General features: G+C 36.6%; 1 protein-coding gene across 10 annotated transcripts in view; it reads left to right on the top strand.

Moving 5' to 3' along the window:
• The window catches only part of Kansl1 (KAT8 regulatory NSL complex subunit 1), a 193,887-nt gene that overhangs the window by 36,095 nt on the left and 137,199 nt on the right, over positions 1–20,593 (top strand). For all 10 annotated transcript variants that reach the window (XM_048786350.1, XM_048786379.1, XM_048786384.1 and 7 more), the window contains one exon: positions 17,888–19,265. In XM_048786350.1, coding sequence (XP_048642307.1) covers positions 17,977–19,265 — 1,289 coding nt within the window. In that variant the 5' untranslated portion in view covers positions 17,888–17,976. The remainder of the gene's footprint in view (positions 1–17,887; positions 19,266–20,593) is intronic.

The following is a 20,593-nucleotide window of genomic DNA, read 5'->3' as shown; positions in this document are numbered from 1 at the left end:
CCCCCCCCCCTTTATCCTGGAGGTCACTGGAGCATTTTCCGTGACCTATTAATAAAACTGCACTTGAGGGTGTTAGGAGAACAACTCATAGGAGCCAGAGTTTGGCACCTTAATGGTCAAAAGACCCGAATTCCGCGGTCCCCAAAGTTCTGAGTAATATCTCTAGTCCTTCAACCTCGTCTCCCTCCCTTCCATTCACAATCCTGCTGTTGCCATCTCCTTTGTCACGTGGCTAGCAATCATTGTGTTTTTTTGTTTGTTTTGGGGTGTATGTTTATATTTTAAATTGTAGCTTAGAGGGACCTTTCCTCTCCCGTAGAGGAGCTCAAAATGTTTTAGTTTCTTTCAGTTACAGAGTCGGAGAACATTTTTAAAATAAACGATAAATTACATAATCTTCGCCTTGCATAATCATGATATAGTTATAGATTGTTACTGAACTTCGATTCGGAAGTACTTTCAAGTAGTACATTAGAATATCTTTTCCATTTCTCAGAATGGTCTGTAGTTCGCTTTCCCTCCTGCTTTTTGGGTCATTTAAAGTACCACTATTTACAAAGGCTTAAGTGGGTGTGTTTCCCCTCCCCCTTCTATAGGGTGTACTTGGTTCCTTACATACAGTTTTACCAATTTAGATAATTTCAATTGTCTGCAGGCGATGCCAGTTTTTTTTTTTCTTTAACAACAGTGTATACTTTTGGGTAATGTGTGCTACCTAAGGATATTTCATTAATATTTGTTACATTTTGATGCTGGGTATTTTTTGCTTTTAATCCTGTAGCTTTAGAAGAATGTTATTATCTGTTACTTCATTTCAGTTTTCCCCATAATTGAGTAAATTTCTAATGGAAAATACAAAGTACATTTCTCTGTTTCTACACGGGTTACTAGACACTTTCAATTAAAAAAAATCTAGAGTTAAACTTTCTTTTTAAGTAAATATAAAATGTAGTGATTCTTAAGTATGTATTGATCTGTTTTATCATGTATGTTTTCCATGATTTGGGCCATTTTCTTTGCTAACAGTTACATCATGTCATGTGATAATGTGCAGTGTGATGTGTAGTTCTAAAAATAAGGCAAGGTAGAAGTGCTCATCCCTTAGGAATTTAAAAAATGTATTATAAATGTGAGATAACTACCCTCAGTCATGGAATTTTGGATTTCCAGGAGGTTTATCCAACAAAGTGTATGAGTCCTTTGACTTTCAGTCTTTTGGATATAATTGTTAGTGATCTCATAATTTGAGGTGGTTATCTATTTCTCAAGTGTGAACTACTTGGAGGGAAATATTAGATATTTTAAAGGTCTGTTTTCTGGTGAAGATGATTGTCAATAATTGATTTATTTCAGTGTGTGTGAAATAAGTATGAATCGTGGTTGTGCAGTTGAGTGCTCAGTGAAGTAAAGGATTAGAGCTTTTGTAATAGGGTGGGGTGTTTTTGGACTTTCCACCTCTATGAATCTCTTGAAGTGAGGTATTGAGATGTGTTTCTGCTTCTCTTCTGAAAGCCTTATTCAGAACATTAGTATTTGACTTTTATGCTTTTCCACAGTGATACATTAAATTTGTGCCTGGTTTTCTTTCTTCCTCCTTACACATTATTTCTATGGTTAAACCTGTAGAGCAGTCTTTTATTGTTGAGGAAAATTCTGGAAACTAGAAAATGAATAAGCCTTAGTTCACTTACTTGTGAACTTTTTATCAAGGAAAGAAGAAAGGAAAATAACTATAGTCTGTTCCCTCCGCCCTTTCTAAACACTGCCAGTACTCTTCCATCTTTAGTAGTGCTACACTGTAACCACCAATGTCTGTCTGTCCTCTGGATGTTATTCGTTTGACTACAGATTTTTAATTGTATTTTTAAGCAAATAACAAGTTTAGCTTTGTTCTTTGATATGATCTGACTGATTCATGTAATCTATAAACATAGGTCCTTTGGTTTGTGATGCTTGTTAGAGAATTGAATAATTCTAGTTAGGTTCCTTTTTTTTTGAGAAAGCTTAATTATCTGTTCTATTAGAAAAGTATTTTTAAAAAAAATGTTCTAAAAAACGTTAAACTAACTCATACTGGATTTTTGGAGCAATAATAGAGAAAACTGTTGAAACAGCAATATTTCTTTTTTTTAATCCGCTTCTTTGGGTGGGGCATTTTTTTTTTTTTTGGTTGTCTTGGTGAAGTCATTAAGACAGATTCTAAGTCAAGTTTCTTTCTGAAATGTATATATCTAAAAATTTTTTTTTTGTTTTCCCCCTACCCCTGGACCTCTCCATTCTCTTTGAGTCTAGAGGGGAAAGAATAGTGTAGACCAAATATGTGGTAATGATAACTAGTAAGTTACCCTCCCAAGTATGCATTCTGGTCTTTTTCTGTGACTCACAATTCTCTACTTAATGCACAAGTAACAAGTAACGCATATCACTTGCCTCCTGTCTGTATTCTGGTAGCCTATAAATGTTGGAGACCTATATAGTACAGTGGAGTATTTGTTTTTCCTAATTCATACTGTCTTATAACCATATTGTGTTCACCTGAGTTTTGAGCTCCCATCTCCAGGAATGGGAAGTATGGATGATAGAGTCCTACTTTGCATTATGAATTATTACATTGGCAGGAATATTTTTGCACAGCATTTAGTGTGCCTGGAGACTAATATCAATTTATTAAGATAGAAATTATAATTTAAATATACGTCTTCAGAAAGCAACATGGCTTAAAAACTAGGCTTAGTACTGATTAAAAACACGAACAAAAGAGCAAACAGCAACAAAAACAGTCGTCCTATTTTAGGAAAAGATATGGTCCAAGCCTTTTATTGCACTGTCAGATGGGGTGTTTGGGGCCATTTTATTTGAGACATCTGTACTGTGCTTCTTCATAAAATGAGCAAGCAGAGGGCATTAGTGTAAAATATGTTTCCTGTGATGTGGTTCAATCTAAGCAATCAAGGTAGAAACTTATTTAAAATAATTGGAGAAAGTGGGAAAGGAAAGTGCTTTAATACTAAATAATTAGTGATGAGATTTACTCTGGGATTTGTTTCTGTGTTAAGCCTTGTGCTTATCTATTAGGATTTTGGGTAAAATATATAGAAGAAAGTAAGCCAATAGATGTGATTTGTCAAAAAACTTGGGACTCCAAAAGGCTGCAATAGATACTTTTTCTCTATGTGTTAGTCTGTTTTGCTTAACAAGTCTTCCCCCCTACTCCCGTTGAACCTTCTCATGCTCTTGAAATGCTTTACCACTGAGCCCTAACCCCAATCCATTTTTTCTTGTACTAGGGCTCTTTACCACTGAGCTACATCCCCAATCCTTTTTATTTATTTGTGAGACAGGGTCTTGCTAAGTTGTTGAGGGCCTTATTAAGTTGGTGAGGTTGGCTTCAAATTTGTGATCTTCTTGCCTCAGCCTCCTGAGTTGCTGGGAATATAGGTGTGCACCATCAAGTGCCTGACCTTTTCTTGCTTTTGATAGGATAAAGGTAGGGCAAAAAACCCCCCAAAAAGTGAAAAGCCTACTGAGCCTGTTTGATAGCTGGTTGTGCAGATTTGAATTTTAGTTCTATTTTAAAGTATGTGGAAACCAATTTCATCAATGTACCCAGCACAGTTCATACTTGAGAAATGAAAAACTCCAGTCGTCTGAAAAGGAAAATTTAAAGATTGTATGTGAAGATTTTAAATCTTTGTGCCAACAGGTCCATCTGGGTGGAGGAGACTTTCTTAAGTTTTTATTTCTCCATTGGGTAGTACAATGGGGCTAGTAATAGGTGTTTAATAAAAGTTATTTTCTGCAAGCTTTGCTTTTCCAAGATTTTAAGCTAGCTCAATAGAATTTTAACATGTGAATTCTCTCTACCAGGGAATTATTTAGCTATGTTTTATTATTGTTGACTGAGCTTGCCTTTTATTCTCTAATAATTTTTTAGAATTAAAGTTTTTTTCCAAGCTTTTGAGAGTCAGGAAATGTATATGAGAGATAAATTTAATGCTGTTTTATCTAAATGTTATCAAGAATTTTGGTTCTTGTTACTTGAACTAGGAATCTAAAATGAGATCTTACTCTGAATTTTAAGTTCAGAAGATTCTGCCCTTGCTTGGAAAAAGTTGCTTGAGTGGCATCAAACTTAATGCAGCCCCATCACCTTTTAATTCCTTTTTAAAAAGGGAGCAGTTTAAAGGTCAGTCCTGGTCAGATTCACTTAGACTGCAAAGTGTTGGAGAATAAAAAAGGCGAATAACAATTTTGTTAAGATGTTAAACCAAAAATTGCTAAGATCTGGTATGTAGGCTTTCTTCTGCTACTTGCTGTTTGGCCTTTGTGACTGCTTATTAGCACCTCTACCAGAGGGTGTGAAGGGATAGAGGCTAAAAGCTAATTAGTGAGTGAGTGTCTGATGTTTGCTAGTATAGAGGCTTTATGGAACTCTATCCGGGAAAGGGGAGTTGCTTGCTTGGCATGCGCCAGGTCCTGTGTGTGTTCAGTCCAAAGCACTGGAAACAACAACAACAAAACAAAAACCTGAAAGAAATACTGGTCCTATAAGTTGAACTATCAGAATTTTCATTAAATTGTTTGTATACTACCATGGAGAATGTTTGAACACCTTAAGAATATTATTATGTTGGGGCTGGGGTTGTGGCCTAGTAGTAGAGCGCTCCCCTAGCACATTTGAGGCACTGGGTTCTATCCTTAGCATCACATATAAATCAAGATATTGTATCCAACTACAACTAAAAAATAAATATTTTGGGAAAAAGAAGAATATTATGTTAAAAATAGGGCTGCAATTTTTTTATTTTATTTTTTTTGCCGCTAATGATTTATTCCTTACTATTTACTCTTTGCCTCTCGAGAATAAAAGAAGGATGTTAGTATTAACTTCTTTTTCTCTTCTTTTGGTCCTGCTGGGTTTTAAATCCAGGGCTTCACACATGCTAGGCAAGCGATGTATTCCTGAGTTAGTAACCCCAGTCCCGTTATTAACTTTTAACATTTCCCTGGCATTTGAGAAGACATTTTTAATGATTAATTCAATTTAAAGGGGATAAGGTAGATTTCAGTTGGATCTTTGGAATTTGGCCATGGACTTTGAAGAATAACCCTTTTGTTTTGAATTGCTTGGACTCTTCAAGAAATCTGATTTTAGGATTGTTCAGAAGTACTTGTATCATTAGTGTGTTAGAAAGAAATAGGATAAAAGTGAATTTTTTTCCTTTTTGACCTTTTGTGAGCTAAAGACGAATAAATTTGAGTTCAGTGATAGGATATGAATAGGATAAATACCATTCATAGTTTGACATGGTTATCAAAAAATTCTTATATGTGTGTGTATATTTACCATGTGGGAATATACTTATTAGGTGGTTTGATCTTTTGAAATTTTAGGTTGGGGTTTTTTTTTTTTTGCTATTAAATTTCTTTAGTGAAAGAATTGGATATGTATATCTTTGTGTACCCATTAGAGTAGTTCTGTTGGATAGAGTTCCTAGAAGTGCAGTTGCTAGGTAAATGTTTGTATGATTGCATGTAAAATTGATAATCCCTTTAAAATGCCCTGGAGGGCTGGGGATGTAGCTCAGTGGTAGTATGCCTGCTAGCATGCATGAGGCCCTGGGTTTGATTCCCCAGAACTGCAAACAAAGAAAAAACAGCTATGGAACCAAATTGGATAATTTAAAAAGCATAGTTTTAAAAAGTTTGTCCGTTTAGGTGTAGAGGGGCTTGGGCATGTATGTGACTGGAACATGAGTTGGATGAGGTCTGTCCTAGATTTAGTTGATACTTGCTTCTTATTAGATTGCTGTTTCCTCATGATCAGACATTCTCATTAGCTTTCTAATGGATCTTAATCTGATTTTTTCAGTATAAAATGTTCATGTTGCTTAACATATATTGGTCTACTGTCCGTCAGACACTATGCTGCATGTAGGGGATAGATAGAAAACACTCCATAACCCTTCAAGAAATACATGGTCTAAATAGGCTTGATGGCTAATGCCTTTAATCCCAACTACTCAGGAGGCTGAGGTAGGACGATCATTAAGTTGGAGTCCTGCCTGGGCAATTTAGTGAGACCCTGTCTCAAATAAAAGGACTGGGAATTTTGCTCAGGGGCAGAATGTTCCTGGGTTCAATTCCCAGGACCACAAAGGGGTTTAAAAAAAAAAAAAAGAATAATACATGGCCTAGGAAGGGAGGAGATAGCTGAAATTGTGAGTTTTATACTGGTTGCAGTTGCTCAATATGAGCATGTCATTTTGACACGAATGAGCATCTAATTTTGGACCTGAACTTTGAAAGAGTAGCTTGAGCAAAGGTGGAGGAGCATAGAAGAACCAGGAATCATGTATGAGATTCAAGTGGCTGTAGTAAGAATAGGTTGAATGTTAAAAGGGGGCAAATATGTGCTGTGCAAAGAGTTTGGATTCATTCTTGCCCTAAAATCATTGGAGAATTTTAAGCACCACACAATGGGATTTATGTTTCCTCCCTTCCTCCTTTCTCACTGTTGTAAGTTATTGTAATAGTAGACTCAAGATTGCAGGCTTTCTGAGCTCAGAAGGAGAAATGGTTGGGAAATTATTACTGCCTGAATTACTGTAGTATATAATCAGGTTCTGAAGTAAGGTAGTGGCATTGAGGTTGGAATGAATGTGCCTGTCATTCTGCTGTTTGAACTCCCCCAACCCCTTACACCTTTCAGAATTCTGTCAGAAAGTCCCACACTGCTGTGTTGTCCCAGGACGGAGGTGCTTTTGGCCCTTCGAATTGTGACTCTTCTCAATTGAGCGTCTTGTGGGGAATAGTGGTTGAATAGATACTGTGGTTTAGTGTATTATTGTTAGGATAGTAGAGTATGTGGGTCAGTGTCTTCATGAACTGTGCCTCCATCCCCACAAAAATCAGAATGTCTTCTCTTGACCCCATCAGGCAAAACACAGTGCATTAAGCTGTCTTCACACCTAATTTATGTCTTAATCAACTTTGGCATTAATGAAACTTCACAATTCTTAGTGTCTCTAATGTTAGGTCCTCCTGTAGATTTTCTTTGATTATTGTCTGGCATTAGTAGATATTTATAATCTGAGATATATATGAGAAGAGGTAAATAATGATTGTGGTCATGATGCACTTATACAGGGAATATTGAGGGGCACGAATTGGTTTTGGATTTGCTGTCGGGGCCAGGGAATGTGTTTTGATTATGGGATGCTTAGAGTAGCTGTATGGCCAGTGCTGGATTCTACTCTTGTGTGTATGTGTGTGTGTAGTGGGGGTTACAGGTGATTGAACCCAGAGGTATTGTGTCACTGAGCTATAATCCTTTTTATTTTTTATTCTGAGGCAGGGTCTTGCTAATTGCTTAGGCTGGCTTTGATTTGTGATCCTTCTGCTTTAGCTTCCTGAGTCACTGAGATTATAGGCTCTGCCAGGGCATCCAGCTTGGATCCTATTCATTCTTTTGGTTTCAGCTTAGATGTTGTTCCTCTGGGAAGACTTTCCTGACCCCATCTACTTCTCAGGCTGTGTGAGGGTCTCCGGAGACTCCTTTTATTACTGGTCCTTGTCATCCTTTGTAAGTACCTAGTACAGTGCTTTCACTAAAATAGGCATTTTAATATTTATTGGAGATAATCAGTAGATAGTTGATGTTCCCTCATTGACTTTCCTCTCAAGACTAAAATTCAGAATTTAGTATTTAGCAATTAAGGCCCTTCCAATTTAAACCTAGCCTTAAACTGCCTAGTGTACTGGTTAAAAGGCCTTAGAGATCTTGCTTCTGCAGCTTAGTAGTTATGTTATCATGGGCAATTTAATTATCTTCTCTGAGCATCAAAATTTCCTCATCCATAAAATGGTAAGACAGCAGTAGTAGTACTTACCTTATAACATTATTATGAAGATTAAATAAAAGAATATATGTAAAAACATAGCATGCTGGTTGACATAGTGAATGGTCAAAGTTAGTAACCTGTCTTCCAATTAGATATAATTCTTAGTAGTTATAAAACTTGTTAAGAAGCTCTGTTAAAAGATAATGTTAGGAACTTGGTGGGGTGAGACCCACATTATTGTCTTATTAAGAAATTATCTCTTTGGGGCTGGGGATGTGGCTCAAGCGGTAGCGCGCATGCGTGCGGCCCGGGTTTGATCCTCAGCACCACATATAAACAAAGATGTTGTGTCTGCCGATAACTAAAAAATAAATATTAAAATTCTCTCTCTTTAAAAAAAAAAAAAAAGAAATTATCTCTTTCAGCATGTTTCATTTACTTTATATATCTACATTTGTTTCTGTGTAAAAAAAATAATTTCCAGTGCATTCCATAATGTAACTTCCGGTACATCACAAATCTCTACATAGCTGCTCTCTTCCTCTCATTCTTTTCTTGAGAAGCTGTATATACCACCTGGTTCATCCATGTCATTCTATGACTATTTATTTTCTCAAATATTTCCCATTATTTTGATTGTGTCATTTTCCTTATTAGATTTTTTTCTTAACAAAATCTAATTTATACTTGAAGACCGACTTCAAGAAGTCTTTTTTTTTGACTATTCTAATCAGTGCTTATAGTGCTTATGATGTACCAGGCTCTAGATCAAGTTAGTAAGCATGCAAAAAGATGCTGTTAAAGAACTTTGCTTGTTTTGGAAAGAGAATTTAACAAAAATTGACAAGTAGGGAATATTCAGATGATTTGAATTTGAATGATGTGACTTAAGTGCATTATGCAATTTAAGTAGAAAGAAAGTAATAAAAATCTGAGGAGTCAAATTTTGGGGGAGATATACTGTGTATTGAAGAATTAATATGTTCTGGGCAAAAGGATTGGAGAATGGCCTTCCAGGTAGAAGTAGCACCATAGGCAAATATGGAGTTGGGGAATCTGGAAAATTCTGGGGTTGTTGAGTTCATGCTGCTTGATATATTTTTTTCTGGTGTTATTTTAACTTTTTCTTAAGGTGATTGAAACTCATGAAAAAGAGATTAGATACTCTTCTAGAGGAGGAAGACCTGGTTTGGGGGACTGAGACACTAATCAGAAAGGTGTTAGGGTACAGGTGTGAGCTGATAAGGACTTGGGCTGAGTTGGTAGTGTAATGAATAGAGAGGATATACTAAACCTGGAGAGCTTTATGAGAAATAAATGGAAAGATTTCATCCTAAAGGAGATGAAGTTATAAAGAAAGAGCTTTATCTCCTTGTTATCCTAGATTTTTGACTCTTATATAGCCATTTCACATTTCTGGATTAAAGTTTTGAAGTAGATTCTGCTCATTCTGCTGTGGTGACCACCTTAGTTGAGGTTTCATTGCATTCTACTTGCATTATTGTGCATTCTACCTGCATTATTGTGGTAGCTTCTTCATTCGTCTTTTGCCGTATAGATTCCTTTTTACCTTTTTTGATACTGGGAATTGAACCCAGGGCCATTTTACCATTGGACATTTCTAGCTCTTTCTAGTTTTTTGAGACAGGGTCTTGCTAAGTTGCTTAGGGCCTTGCTAAGTTGCTGAGATGGGTTTTGAATTTTTGATCCCCTGCCTTGGCCTCCTGAGCTGCTGGGATTATAGGCATATGCCACCTTGCTAGTCTTTTCACTTTCTTTTTTTTTTTTTTTAAATATTTATTTATTTTTTTAGTTCTCGGCGGACACAACATCTTTGTTTGTATGTGGTGCTGAGGATCGAACCTGGGCCGCATGCATGACAGGCGAGCGCGCTACCACTTGAGCCACAGCCCCAGCCCTTTTCACTTTCTTTTTATCCACCCTACCCAATTGGTTTTTCTGGTGTCTGATAGGACACTCCCATTTTCAAAACCTTTAATATGATACTCAGCTGTCTTAAGTTTGAGTAAATGCTGGCTATTAAGAGTTGTCCATTAGTAATCAGGCTTCAAAGTACCTTCCCACCTTTTTCTGAACTGTTTCCTTTATTAAAATATGCTTTATATTTCAAGAAAATTGTTCCTTTCTTTTAACCCTCTGTAGATTCTTTGTTTTACAAGAGCCCTGCCTTTTCTCATGCCATTGCCTTTCTCAGGAGGGCTACATTACCACTCTTTTCTTAATCTTTTACATGATGACTTTTAAAAATAATTTTCAAATCTCAACTATAATTTTGAAAACTTCATGGATACTTCTTCAACCTTCTTCCTCCTCCCCTTTCTTTCACTCATCCTTTTTGCAGAGTAATGAGATAATGGTGAGGAAGAGGTTAGTAGAAGCCTCATTAGGAGTAAAAACTTTTCTTCCCCATCTGAGTTTTGCTTCTTTTTGCTTTTTTCAATGTTTAAGTGCAATTATGAAGCTTGGTTTGTTGGACAGCCAGATGATCATAACCCTTCCCCTTAGGTCTCTGCAGCTTAACATTTTTTCAAGGTGGGTGTTTCTAGGTTTTTCTTGTATACCTGGTGTACTGACTTGGGAATTTACAAGGAATAAAGTGAGGTCTTCATTTGTAGGTGCAGTTAGTTCTGACTTGGAGTATTCAAATGATCCTGGTAACATTTTGCTTTCTGGAGACAGAGAGTATTAATCTGTATTTCAAGCTAGGGGCTTTTAATTGGTAGATTTAATTTTGTTTTGCCAGTGTGGAGCATTTGACACATGTATTGAGGTGTTTTTGGTGTTTTTGTTACCATTTGCAGAAGGGTGCTGCTGGCATCTAGTGGGCAGAAACCAGAGATGGCTGCCAAACAACCTACAATGCACAGTATTGCCCACATGACAAAAATTATTCAGCCTGAGATGTTAGAAATGCTGTTTGAGAAACACTGCCCTGGGGGGTATGTGTTTGTTCCCAAGTGCTACTTGTGCTAAGTAGAAATTTGTTCTTGGGTCTGTGTTGCAATTTAGAATAGAAGAATTTTGGTATGGACCCTAGAAGTCACCCATTTGAACTTGATTGTGATTTAAATCTCTAAGCAGTGTTAAATGTGCTTGCATGCTGAATACCTTTACAGCTTCCTGTTCTTAAAATGCTTCTTTAGAATTGGGAGAGAAACTGTTAATTTTCTAGCCCAATATTTTGTAGCTAAAGGACCTTGATTTGATGACCCCTGCCCCCCCCTTTTTTTTGTAGTGGATATTGAACCCAGGGGCACTTAACCACAGAGCCATATCCTCTTCTTTTAGACCCATGGTTAGGGCCTTGCCAAGTTACTGAGGCTGGCTTTGAACTCTGATACTCCTGCTTCAACCAAGGATCCTGAGATGCTGGGATTACAAGGCATGCACCATTGTGCCTGGCAGTGACCCCTTTCTTTGGTCTCTACTGCTTAATTTATGACAGTGGCAACAGATAGCTCCATCTGTATTGTGTTTGTCAGATTATAGTCCACCAAATGAGATAAGAATTAGGATATTTTGAATTCTTTATTTTTATTATACAGTATAACTGCATTATCTGTTCTCATTAGTGAATTTTGATCTCAGCCCTGAATGTACTACCCAGGTTGTTATCATGATTAATTAGTTAATTATAGCTTTTAATGTTTTGTATTTTTTGAAGAAAGGTGATTTATCATAAGCTGATGTGCTATTTTTGCAAAATTGCAGAAATTTGACAATTTTTCTCTTTTTTAAATTGTTGAGTGAAGCTTTTTGTTATTTATGAGGTCAAGTGGGATCCACATTGTTTTAATGAACATTTTGCTTACTATGATGTTTTTGCTTTATTTGGATTTTTTGACTCCTTAAGAATTTCTTTTTTTTTTCCCTTTTTTTGTTTCTCTCCCTTTTATTATACAAGTAATACATGTTTTTGATGGAGACACTGTATAAGTTAAAAGGCAAAAGAATCTTGTCACCTACATTTTTAAAGCAAAAATGAGGTCGTAGTATGTTTTATAACACTTTTTAAAACTTATCATTGAAGCAAGTGCTTTTTCATGTTAGTAAATGTAGCTCTGCAATGCTTTGTTCTATGTTATGAAGTATTTCATTGTATAGAAAGATAATAATTTAAATTATTGGGAATTTAACATGTTTTTCTTATTATAAGCAACATAATGAAAACTAATAAAATAAGTTAATCTAGATTTACAGAAAAAAGCAGTTTTAGACTAATTTGCTTTCTTTTTTCTGTGCATTAAAAAATTAGTGGAAGTTTATTCCTTCTATGTTAGCTGTTTCCAGATTATAATTAATAGATAAATATGAAAGGATATTTTGTTCTAGGTAATTGATTAAGTTAATGAAAATATTTTGTGTAAGCACATAAAAATACCATAACCTTATAAGGTAGGCTCTATCATTTGTAGATGAGGCAGTTGAGGGAACAAAATAATTTGAGGAGTTGGAGCCAGGATATGAATCCAGACTTGCTTACTTGAGCTCTTGCTCCCCTGACCTATAAATGCTTTTAAGGATAGTATTGAATTCAAGCATAGCATTTGAATTCAATAAGGGAAGAGGGAGGATATGGGTTTAAATATCTTTTCTTTTTAAACAGTAGTGTTTCTTTGGTTTGGAAACCTAAAGATTTTAGGAATTCAGAATAGGAGTTTCTTAAGAAAGAAGATGATTTTAGATAAAATTTAGATGATTGTTTTAGAAACTGCTCTTTGTAGTGCATCCTATGGGGGATATTGAGACCAAGGAGAAAATGTGAATAAAATAAACTTTTGCTTTTGAAATTGTATGATTGAATTTCAGGTTCATGGACAGCTTGAGAGGACTATGGTCAGAGAAGTCTTTAATATTTATTTTTTAGTTATAGGTGGACACAATATCTTTATTTTATTTTTATGTGGTGCTGAGGATCGAACCCAGTGCCTCATGCATGTGTTCTACCTCTTGAGCCACAACCCCAGCCCAAAAGAAGTCTTCTTGGTGTCTTACACTTTTCTCTTAGAAATTAGAGCCAGTGTATTTTTCTTTAAGTTGTCAAACTTAAAAGAATTGAATAATTCTAAAATAAAATACCTTCAGTGGTATGATGTTGATTATGACCCCCCCACATTTTTTTTTTTTGATTGAACTCGGGGGCAATTAACCACTGAGTCACATCTCCAGCTATTTTTGTATTTTATTTAGAGAACAGGGTTTCACTGAATTGCTTATGGCTTTGCTAAGTTGCTGAATGTGGCTTTGAACTTACGATCCTCCTGCCATAGCCTCCTGAGGAGCTGGGATTACAGGCATGCACCACCATACCTACCCATCATGACCCTTCTTTTATTTTTATTGGGTGAACCTGCATTTTTCTATTTTGTGTAAGTTTTTTTTTTTCCTTTGTCTGGGTCCCCAGAAAGAAGGCTGTTTTCCTGCCATTGCTGAGACTTTAGTGCTTTTGGGAAGTAAGGTACAGCAAATTTTTTCACATGTTGTACTAATTGTGTCACTGATAATATGCCTCCTTGCATTGCTGATATATCAACTGTGTATTGGTAATCAAAAGAGTAGGATTGATGGGAAAGATCTGATAGTGATTTTTTGTTTATGGGAAAATGCTTTTGTATGTTGTAAAACACAGTATTTTGAACAAATAATTTCTATTAGTTCAGTTGTCGATTGACCTATAACAATCATTTATGTTCTGTTAGGAATTAGTATTGAATTTAAAATCAGAATTGCAAAAAGTGAACATAGAACAGTTTGTGTCACACAGAATGCCGTATGCCAAAAAGTCCATGAGAATAAAAATATAAGCCCCAAAGACCTCCTTTTATAGAAAGTTCATTAAAACACAACCCTAGATAAGAAACTTAGAGCATTTAGAGCAGTATACAAATTTGGCCTGCGTGTGTGTGGGTGCTTCTAGGAATAATGTTTTCTCAATAATTTAGTATTTTTATATTAATAATTTGAATTGACATACTATAAAGAAGCTTAGTGTAGTTCTGTAGGGCCTATCATCCCACGTAGGTATTGAATGAAAATGTCAAAATTGGAGGATTGCATAATGTATTCATAAACTTTGATTGTAGGACTTTTTTACTTTTTTTTTTTTTTAAATACTGGGTAATTAACTCAGGGTCACTGTGCTGCTGAGCATATCTCCAGTCCTTATTTTTTCTTTTGAGACAGAGTTTTGCTAAGTTGCAGGGACTGGCTGAACTTGTGTCCTCCTTTCTCAGTCTATGGAGTTGCTGGGATTATAGGCTTGTGCCACCACACTCTTAAAAATTACTGGCACAAAGAGCTTTTTTTTTTTTTTGTTGTTGTTTTTTTTTTGTTGTTTTTGTAAGAGAGAGAGGGGGGAGGGAGGGAGAGAGAGAGAGAGAGAATTTTTTTAAAAAAATATTTTAGTTTTTAGTTTTCGGTGGACACAACATCTTTGTTTGTGGTGCTGAGGATCTAACCCAGGCCGCATGCTACCGCTTGAGCCACATCCCCAGCCCTTTTTTGGGTTATTATCTATACATACTCGCTTTATTAGAGACTTTGAGAAATTTTAAACATAATTATCTACTGCTTCATTTTAAAATAATAAACCCATTACTTATTATGAAAAATAATTTTTGGCCAAAGCAAAAGCTTAATGAAAGGCATTATATTACATTTTTGGCAGATCTTTTTAATAACTGGCTTAATAGAAAACAACTGGGTACTCATGTCTTCTACGTAGTATATTATGATATGTGGTTTAGGTGGAAGTATATAAAGGAAATACTGGGGATGTTGCTTGGTGTGGTAGAGCTTTTGCCTAGCATGTGCAAGGCCCTGCATTCAATCCCCAGCACTAAAAAAAGAAAAAAAAATCTGCTCTCATCAGAAAAGTAGATTTGAAAAGGACTGTTTGAGTGTTTTTTTTTTGTTTTTGTTTTAAATCAAATCTTATGACATTTCACCCAAAGTTTTATAAAGGCTGGTTGTAACATGGAAGCTAAAATTGTATCAGTTAACTTTTCATACTGTTATATTAAGATCCAGTGGTCTGTCTTGCACTTGGTTTTATCCATACATGGTTTTTCTTTTTTTTTTTTTTTTTACTTTTTAATTTCTTTATTATTATTATTAGTTGTTCAAAACATTACAAAGCTCTTGACATATCATATTTCATACATTTGATTCAAGCAGATTGTGAGCTCCCATTTTTACCCCGTCATGGTTTTTCTTTTCTCTCTTTTTTTTTTTGGCACCGGGAATTGAGCTCAGGGGCACTCGACCTCTGTGCTACTTCTGCAGCCCTGTTCTGTATTTTATTTACAGACCAGTTCTCACTGAGTTGCTTAGCTCTTGGTTTTGCTGAGGCTGGCTTTGGAGTTCCTCATGTCTCAGCCTCCCAAGCTGCTGGGATTACAGGCATGCGCTACTGTGCTTGGCCCCATACATAGTTTTCTAGGGGATTATGCAGAGCTTTCAAATGTGAAATTGTATTATATGATGTTAGATATTTACATTGATTACTATCACCACAAATCTGTTTAATTAGAAATGGCTTTTTAAGTATTGGAGAAATGTTCAAGCTCATGAGGTGGATCCAAGTTTAAAATACTAATTTTAGCTTGAAATCTCACTTTTTTATCATTGACAACAAACTTTTTTAAAATTTTTAAAACTTTTTTCTAGATGTAGATGGACACAATACTTTTATTTAAAGTTTATTTTTATGTGGTGCCAGGGATCGAACTCAGTGCCTCATGCATGCTAGATAAGCGCTCTACCACTGAGCCACAACCCCAGCCCGACAATAAAAATATTGTCAATGATTTTCCTTGAAGTGACAGATTCACTTTGTTTAGCTTTGAGAAAATGGCTGCTAACTACTTGTCAGTCTTTCTGCCAAATAAAAATAGTATTCCATGTAGAAAACTAGTTCAGCTTTGTAACTCAATTGTATAAGTGCTTTTCCTCAGACTTCATAAAGCAGCACAGTGCTTTACACATACTTTCCCTTTCAATACACAATATTAAAACATGTACTCAAGGGTTAAGATTTAATAAATTTTTAATTCTTACTGCTTCATCAAGAACATCTTAAGTGGAGCTTGCTTTCTTTTAACTGCAAGTGGAGAATACATGACTCTTAATACAGTTTGTTCTAACATACCAGCAGTTTTTGCTCATCTTTGGTTTTACACTCTCTTACTGAAGAGTAGGTGTCAACACTGTGAAAAAGACAATGTTTTAGTTTTACTGTGAAAACATGGACGTCCAAAATGGTCTTTTTGGCTGGGAATGTAGCTCAGTGGATGAGCACATGTGTAGCACACATGCAAGGTACTGGGTTGATCCCCATCACTGCAAAAAACAAAAAGCAAAAATCCCAACAAACAAAAACCAAAATGGTCTTTGAGATCCCCATAATAATTCCAGAGACCATATTTTAAGAATAGATGACTTACATAGGTTTCCCTTTGCTCCCAGATCAAATAAATTAAGAGAGATGAAGAAGAGGCAAATGATTGAAGTTTCTAGCTTGGTTATTAAATAAATAAAAATGATTTTGTTAATTAAGATAATGAAACTGGGTGAGGAATAAGTGTGTTGGAAGAAGAAAGGGAGTTCTGAGATTCAAGGAGTTTAGGGATTAGGAGTGGGAATGTTGATTAGTATAGCTCAGAAAAAATTTTTTTTGAGGGTTAGTAAGCTTCATCATGCTATAATTTTTTTTTTCCAAAATCTTGGTTGGGAGACTTCTTTTTTTTAAACTTTATTTTATTTACCTATTTATTTTTAAAAAAATATTTATTTTTTAGTTGTAGGTTGGAACACAATAACTTTATTTTATTCATTTATTTTTTAAATGGTGCTGAGGATTGAACCCAGGTTCTTGCACATGGGAGGTGAGCGCTCTAATGCCGAGCCACAACCCCAGACCTTACCTATTTATTTTTATGTGGTGCTGAGAATCGAACCCAGGACCTTGCACATGCAAGGCGAGCACTCTACCACTGAGCCATAACCCCAGCCCCTCCCATCATGCTATAATTGATGCCAAGGAAATGAATTGAGAATCTTGGGGCGGGGAGTATCAGCATTTAAAGGGGTAGGCAGGAGAAAGAACAGAATGATAGTAGTGTTAAGGACAAGTACCCTGGCGTGCATATTTTAATAATCTGTGTGTTGAAAGGAGAATTTCAGGAAGGTCAGCATGCCCAATGCTAATGTTTGGAAGAAGTCAAGAAAGGAGACACATACTTGATCATTGAATTTGAAAATGATCCTACTGGTGACCTTTGTCAGAGCGGTAGGGATGGAATCTAGATTATGGAAAAGGAAATAGTACAGAGGCAGCTGTTTTTAATATTCTTTAACGAAGTTTCTGGTTAAAGGGAATGAGACATGTTGGGCAATTAATTTGAGGACAGAGGAGACTTGAGTAAATTCTTAGGCTGAAGGGAAGGAGCCAGTATAGAAGACATTAATGAGTGCTCTGATATGAAAGAAATTTGTTGAAGCAAATTGCTATTGTAGGAGTGGTACATTTATTCTTGTATTACAGACTGTACTTACAGAGAAGTGGGAGGAAGCTGATGAAAATTGGATTCCTGGCCAGAAAAGTGTACAAACCTATGACATTTGGCTTACTTTTTTTTTGTAAGCATGAGGAGTTCCTTACTAATATGTTGCTATTTCAGGATGTTTAGTTTGATATATTTGCTTTAAATCCACTGATTCTCAAGAAGTTTGGAGATTTTTGTTTTACATACAAATGATTTAACAATTTGTGATTATCGCTGAATGGAACTTCTGTTTTGGCAACTTTAAATCTGGTTTTCAAGTGGCAAAAAGAAGGGTAGAATTCTTTGTCTTGTTCAGGAATTGTGTTCCCTTCATCCCTCCAGATGAAAGACATTCAGTGCTCCAAAGTATTTTCTTCCTGGAGGCAGAATTTGGATAATACCTTAAATAGTGTATGTATTTAAAATGTATGTTATTCAGTGTTTTTGTATTTCTAACTTTTCTTCTTTTTCTTCTAGTCTGTTCTCAGGGGAGGCAGTAAGAGGCTGTGGAGCTGGCCTCGGCACCGGCATCGGGAGAGGCTGGACTTCCTGTCTCTCTGTGCTGAATGGCTGCGATGGCGCCCGCTCTCACTGATGCAGCAGCTGAAGCACATCACATCCGGTTCAAACTGGCTCCCCCATCCTCCACCTTGTCCCCCGGCAGTGCCGAAAATAACGGCAACGCCAATATCCTTATTGCTGCCAACGGAACCAAAAGAAAAGCCATTGCTGCAGAGGATCCTAGTCTAGACTTCCGAAGTAATTCTACCAAGGAAGACTTGGGAAAGCTGCAACCACTGGTGGCATCTTACCTCTGCTCTGATGTAACATCTGTTCCTTCAAAAGAGTCTTTGAAATTGCAAGGGGTCTTCAGCAAGCAGACAGTCCTTAAATCTCATTCTCTGTTATCTCAATCCTATGAACTCCGAGCTGAGCTGTTGGGGAGACAGCCAGTTTTGGAGTTTTCCTTAGAAAATCTTAGAACCATGAATACAAGTGGTCAGACAGCTCTGCCACAAGCTCCTGTAAATGGGTTGGCTAAGAAATTGACTAAAAGCTCAACACATTCTGATCATGACAATTCCAGTTCCCTCAATGGGGGAAAACGGGCTCTCACTTCATCTGCTCTTCAGGGAGGTGAAGTGGCGGTAACTGACTCTGGGGACATAAAGGGGGGTATGACCAATTGCACTCTTCCACACAGAAGCCTTGATGTAGAACACACAACTCTATATAGCAATAGTAGCACTGCAAACAAATCTTCTGTCAATTCCATGGAACAGCCAGCACTTCAAGGAAGCAGTAGGTTATCACCTGGTACAGACTCCAGCTCTAACTTGGGGGATGTCAAGTTAGAGGGCAAAAAATCTCCCCTGTCTTCCATTCTTTTCAGTGCTTTAGATTCTGATACAAGGATAACAGCTTTATTGAGGCGTCAGGCTGATATTGAGAGCCGTGCCCGTAGGTTACAGAAGCGCTTACAGGTTGTACAAGCCAAGCAAGTGGAGAGGCATTTGCAGCATCAGCTGGGTGGATTTTTAGAGAAAACTTTGAGCAAATTGCCAAATTTGGAATCCTTGAGATCCCGGAGCCAGTTGATGCTGACCCGAAAGGCTGAAGCTGCCTTGAGAAAAGCTGCCAGTGAAACTACCACTTCAGAGGGACTTAGCAACTTCTTGAAAAGCGATTCAATTTCAGAAGAATTGGAGAGATTTACAGCTAGTGGCATAGCCAACTTGCGGTGCAGTGAACAAGCATTTGATTCAGACATCACTGACAGTAGTTCAGGAGGGGAGTCTGATATTGAAGAGGAAGAATTGACCAGAGCTGATCCTGAGCAATGCCATGTATCCCTGTGAGTAGACTGCCTGCATGCATTATGTCATTCTTGAGAAATGTTGGGGCAAAGACGACTTAGTGAATCCCTATTTTGGAGAAACTAGAATTGTTTGTATATTGGTGCCTATGTTCCATTTATCTTTTTCCTAGTTTTAGGTAGATAGATACATGTATCTAGTAGAAAAGGAAAAAAAGGCAGGAATTTCTGATATAGTGTTATGTTGCTGTAGGCCAAAAGATGCTAATTTTCTTGGAAACCTTATTAAGGAAAAACTATAAGACATCATATTTGTAACATCATACCAGTACTTCTTCAGAGTGAGTAAAATTCTTTTGAAACTATATGGCTTGAATGTTGAGATTTTGTTGTTTTTAATAAGTAGCCATAAATATTTAGTTAATTTAGTTTTATTGGAATTTATAGTGGCTTTTTTTTTTTTTTTTTTTTTTTTTGGTACCAGGGATTGAATTTGGGGGCACTGGACCACTGAGCCACATCCCCAGTCCTATTTTTTGTATTTTATTTAGAGACAGGGTCTCACTTGAGTTGTTCAGTGCCTCAGTTTTTGCTGAGGCTGGCTTCAAACTTGTGATCCTCCTGTCTCAGCTTCCCGAGCTGCTGGGATTACAGGTGCATGCCACCGGGTCCCATAGTGGCTTTTAATCAGAAATTGAGCACAGCATACCCTAATCTTTTTCTTTCTTTTCTTTTTCTTTTTTTCTTTTTTTTTTTTTTTTAAAAAGAACTCACTATTTTTATTCTGGAATACTCAAAATATGTACAAAAGTAGAATAGCTCATTTCCACATGTACATTATCCAGTATACCACATCAGCTTATGACCAACCACCTCTATGCCGATACTCTTCCTCACCTTCCATATAAGATTTCTTACTGTTAGAAAAAAAGTACTTTTTCCTGTGTTCTCTCTGCAACGTTCAACATAGAAAATATCAGTGACTTGAAAAAGTGTTAGGGCTTCTCCTTACCTGCAATCAGTCAATTTTAGTGAACCCCAGGTGGACGTCCTCTAAATGCAATTCTTGTCTACTTGGGAAAAGTGTCATATCCCACAGGTTGAGGACCCAGTCTCCAAGACTGACACCCCTCTCCATTTCAAGTGCTAAATGTAAGCTCCAGGTTGTTTTACCTCTGTTCTAACCAACTGGCTATAGATCAGGTTCCTAAAACCCTTTCCTCAGTTTCAGTTATTTTGCTTGAATGGTTCATAGAACTCGGGGAAATGCTATTGTACCTTTACCAGTTTTTTTAAATCAGCGAAATTACAAAGGATACAAACATGCAGAGGATGGAAGAAGGGGTTTCGAAGCCCCCCCCCCCCCC

The sequence above is a fragment of the Marmota marmota genome, unplaced genomic scaffold (genome assembly GCF_001458135.2).
Source record: "Marmota marmota marmota unplaced genomic scaffold, marMar, whole genome shotgun sequence".
NCBI lineage: Eukaryota > Metazoa > Chordata > Mammalia > Rodentia > Sciuridae > Marmota > Marmota marmota.
This window is presented reverse-complemented; position numbering and strand designations above follow the sequence as displayed.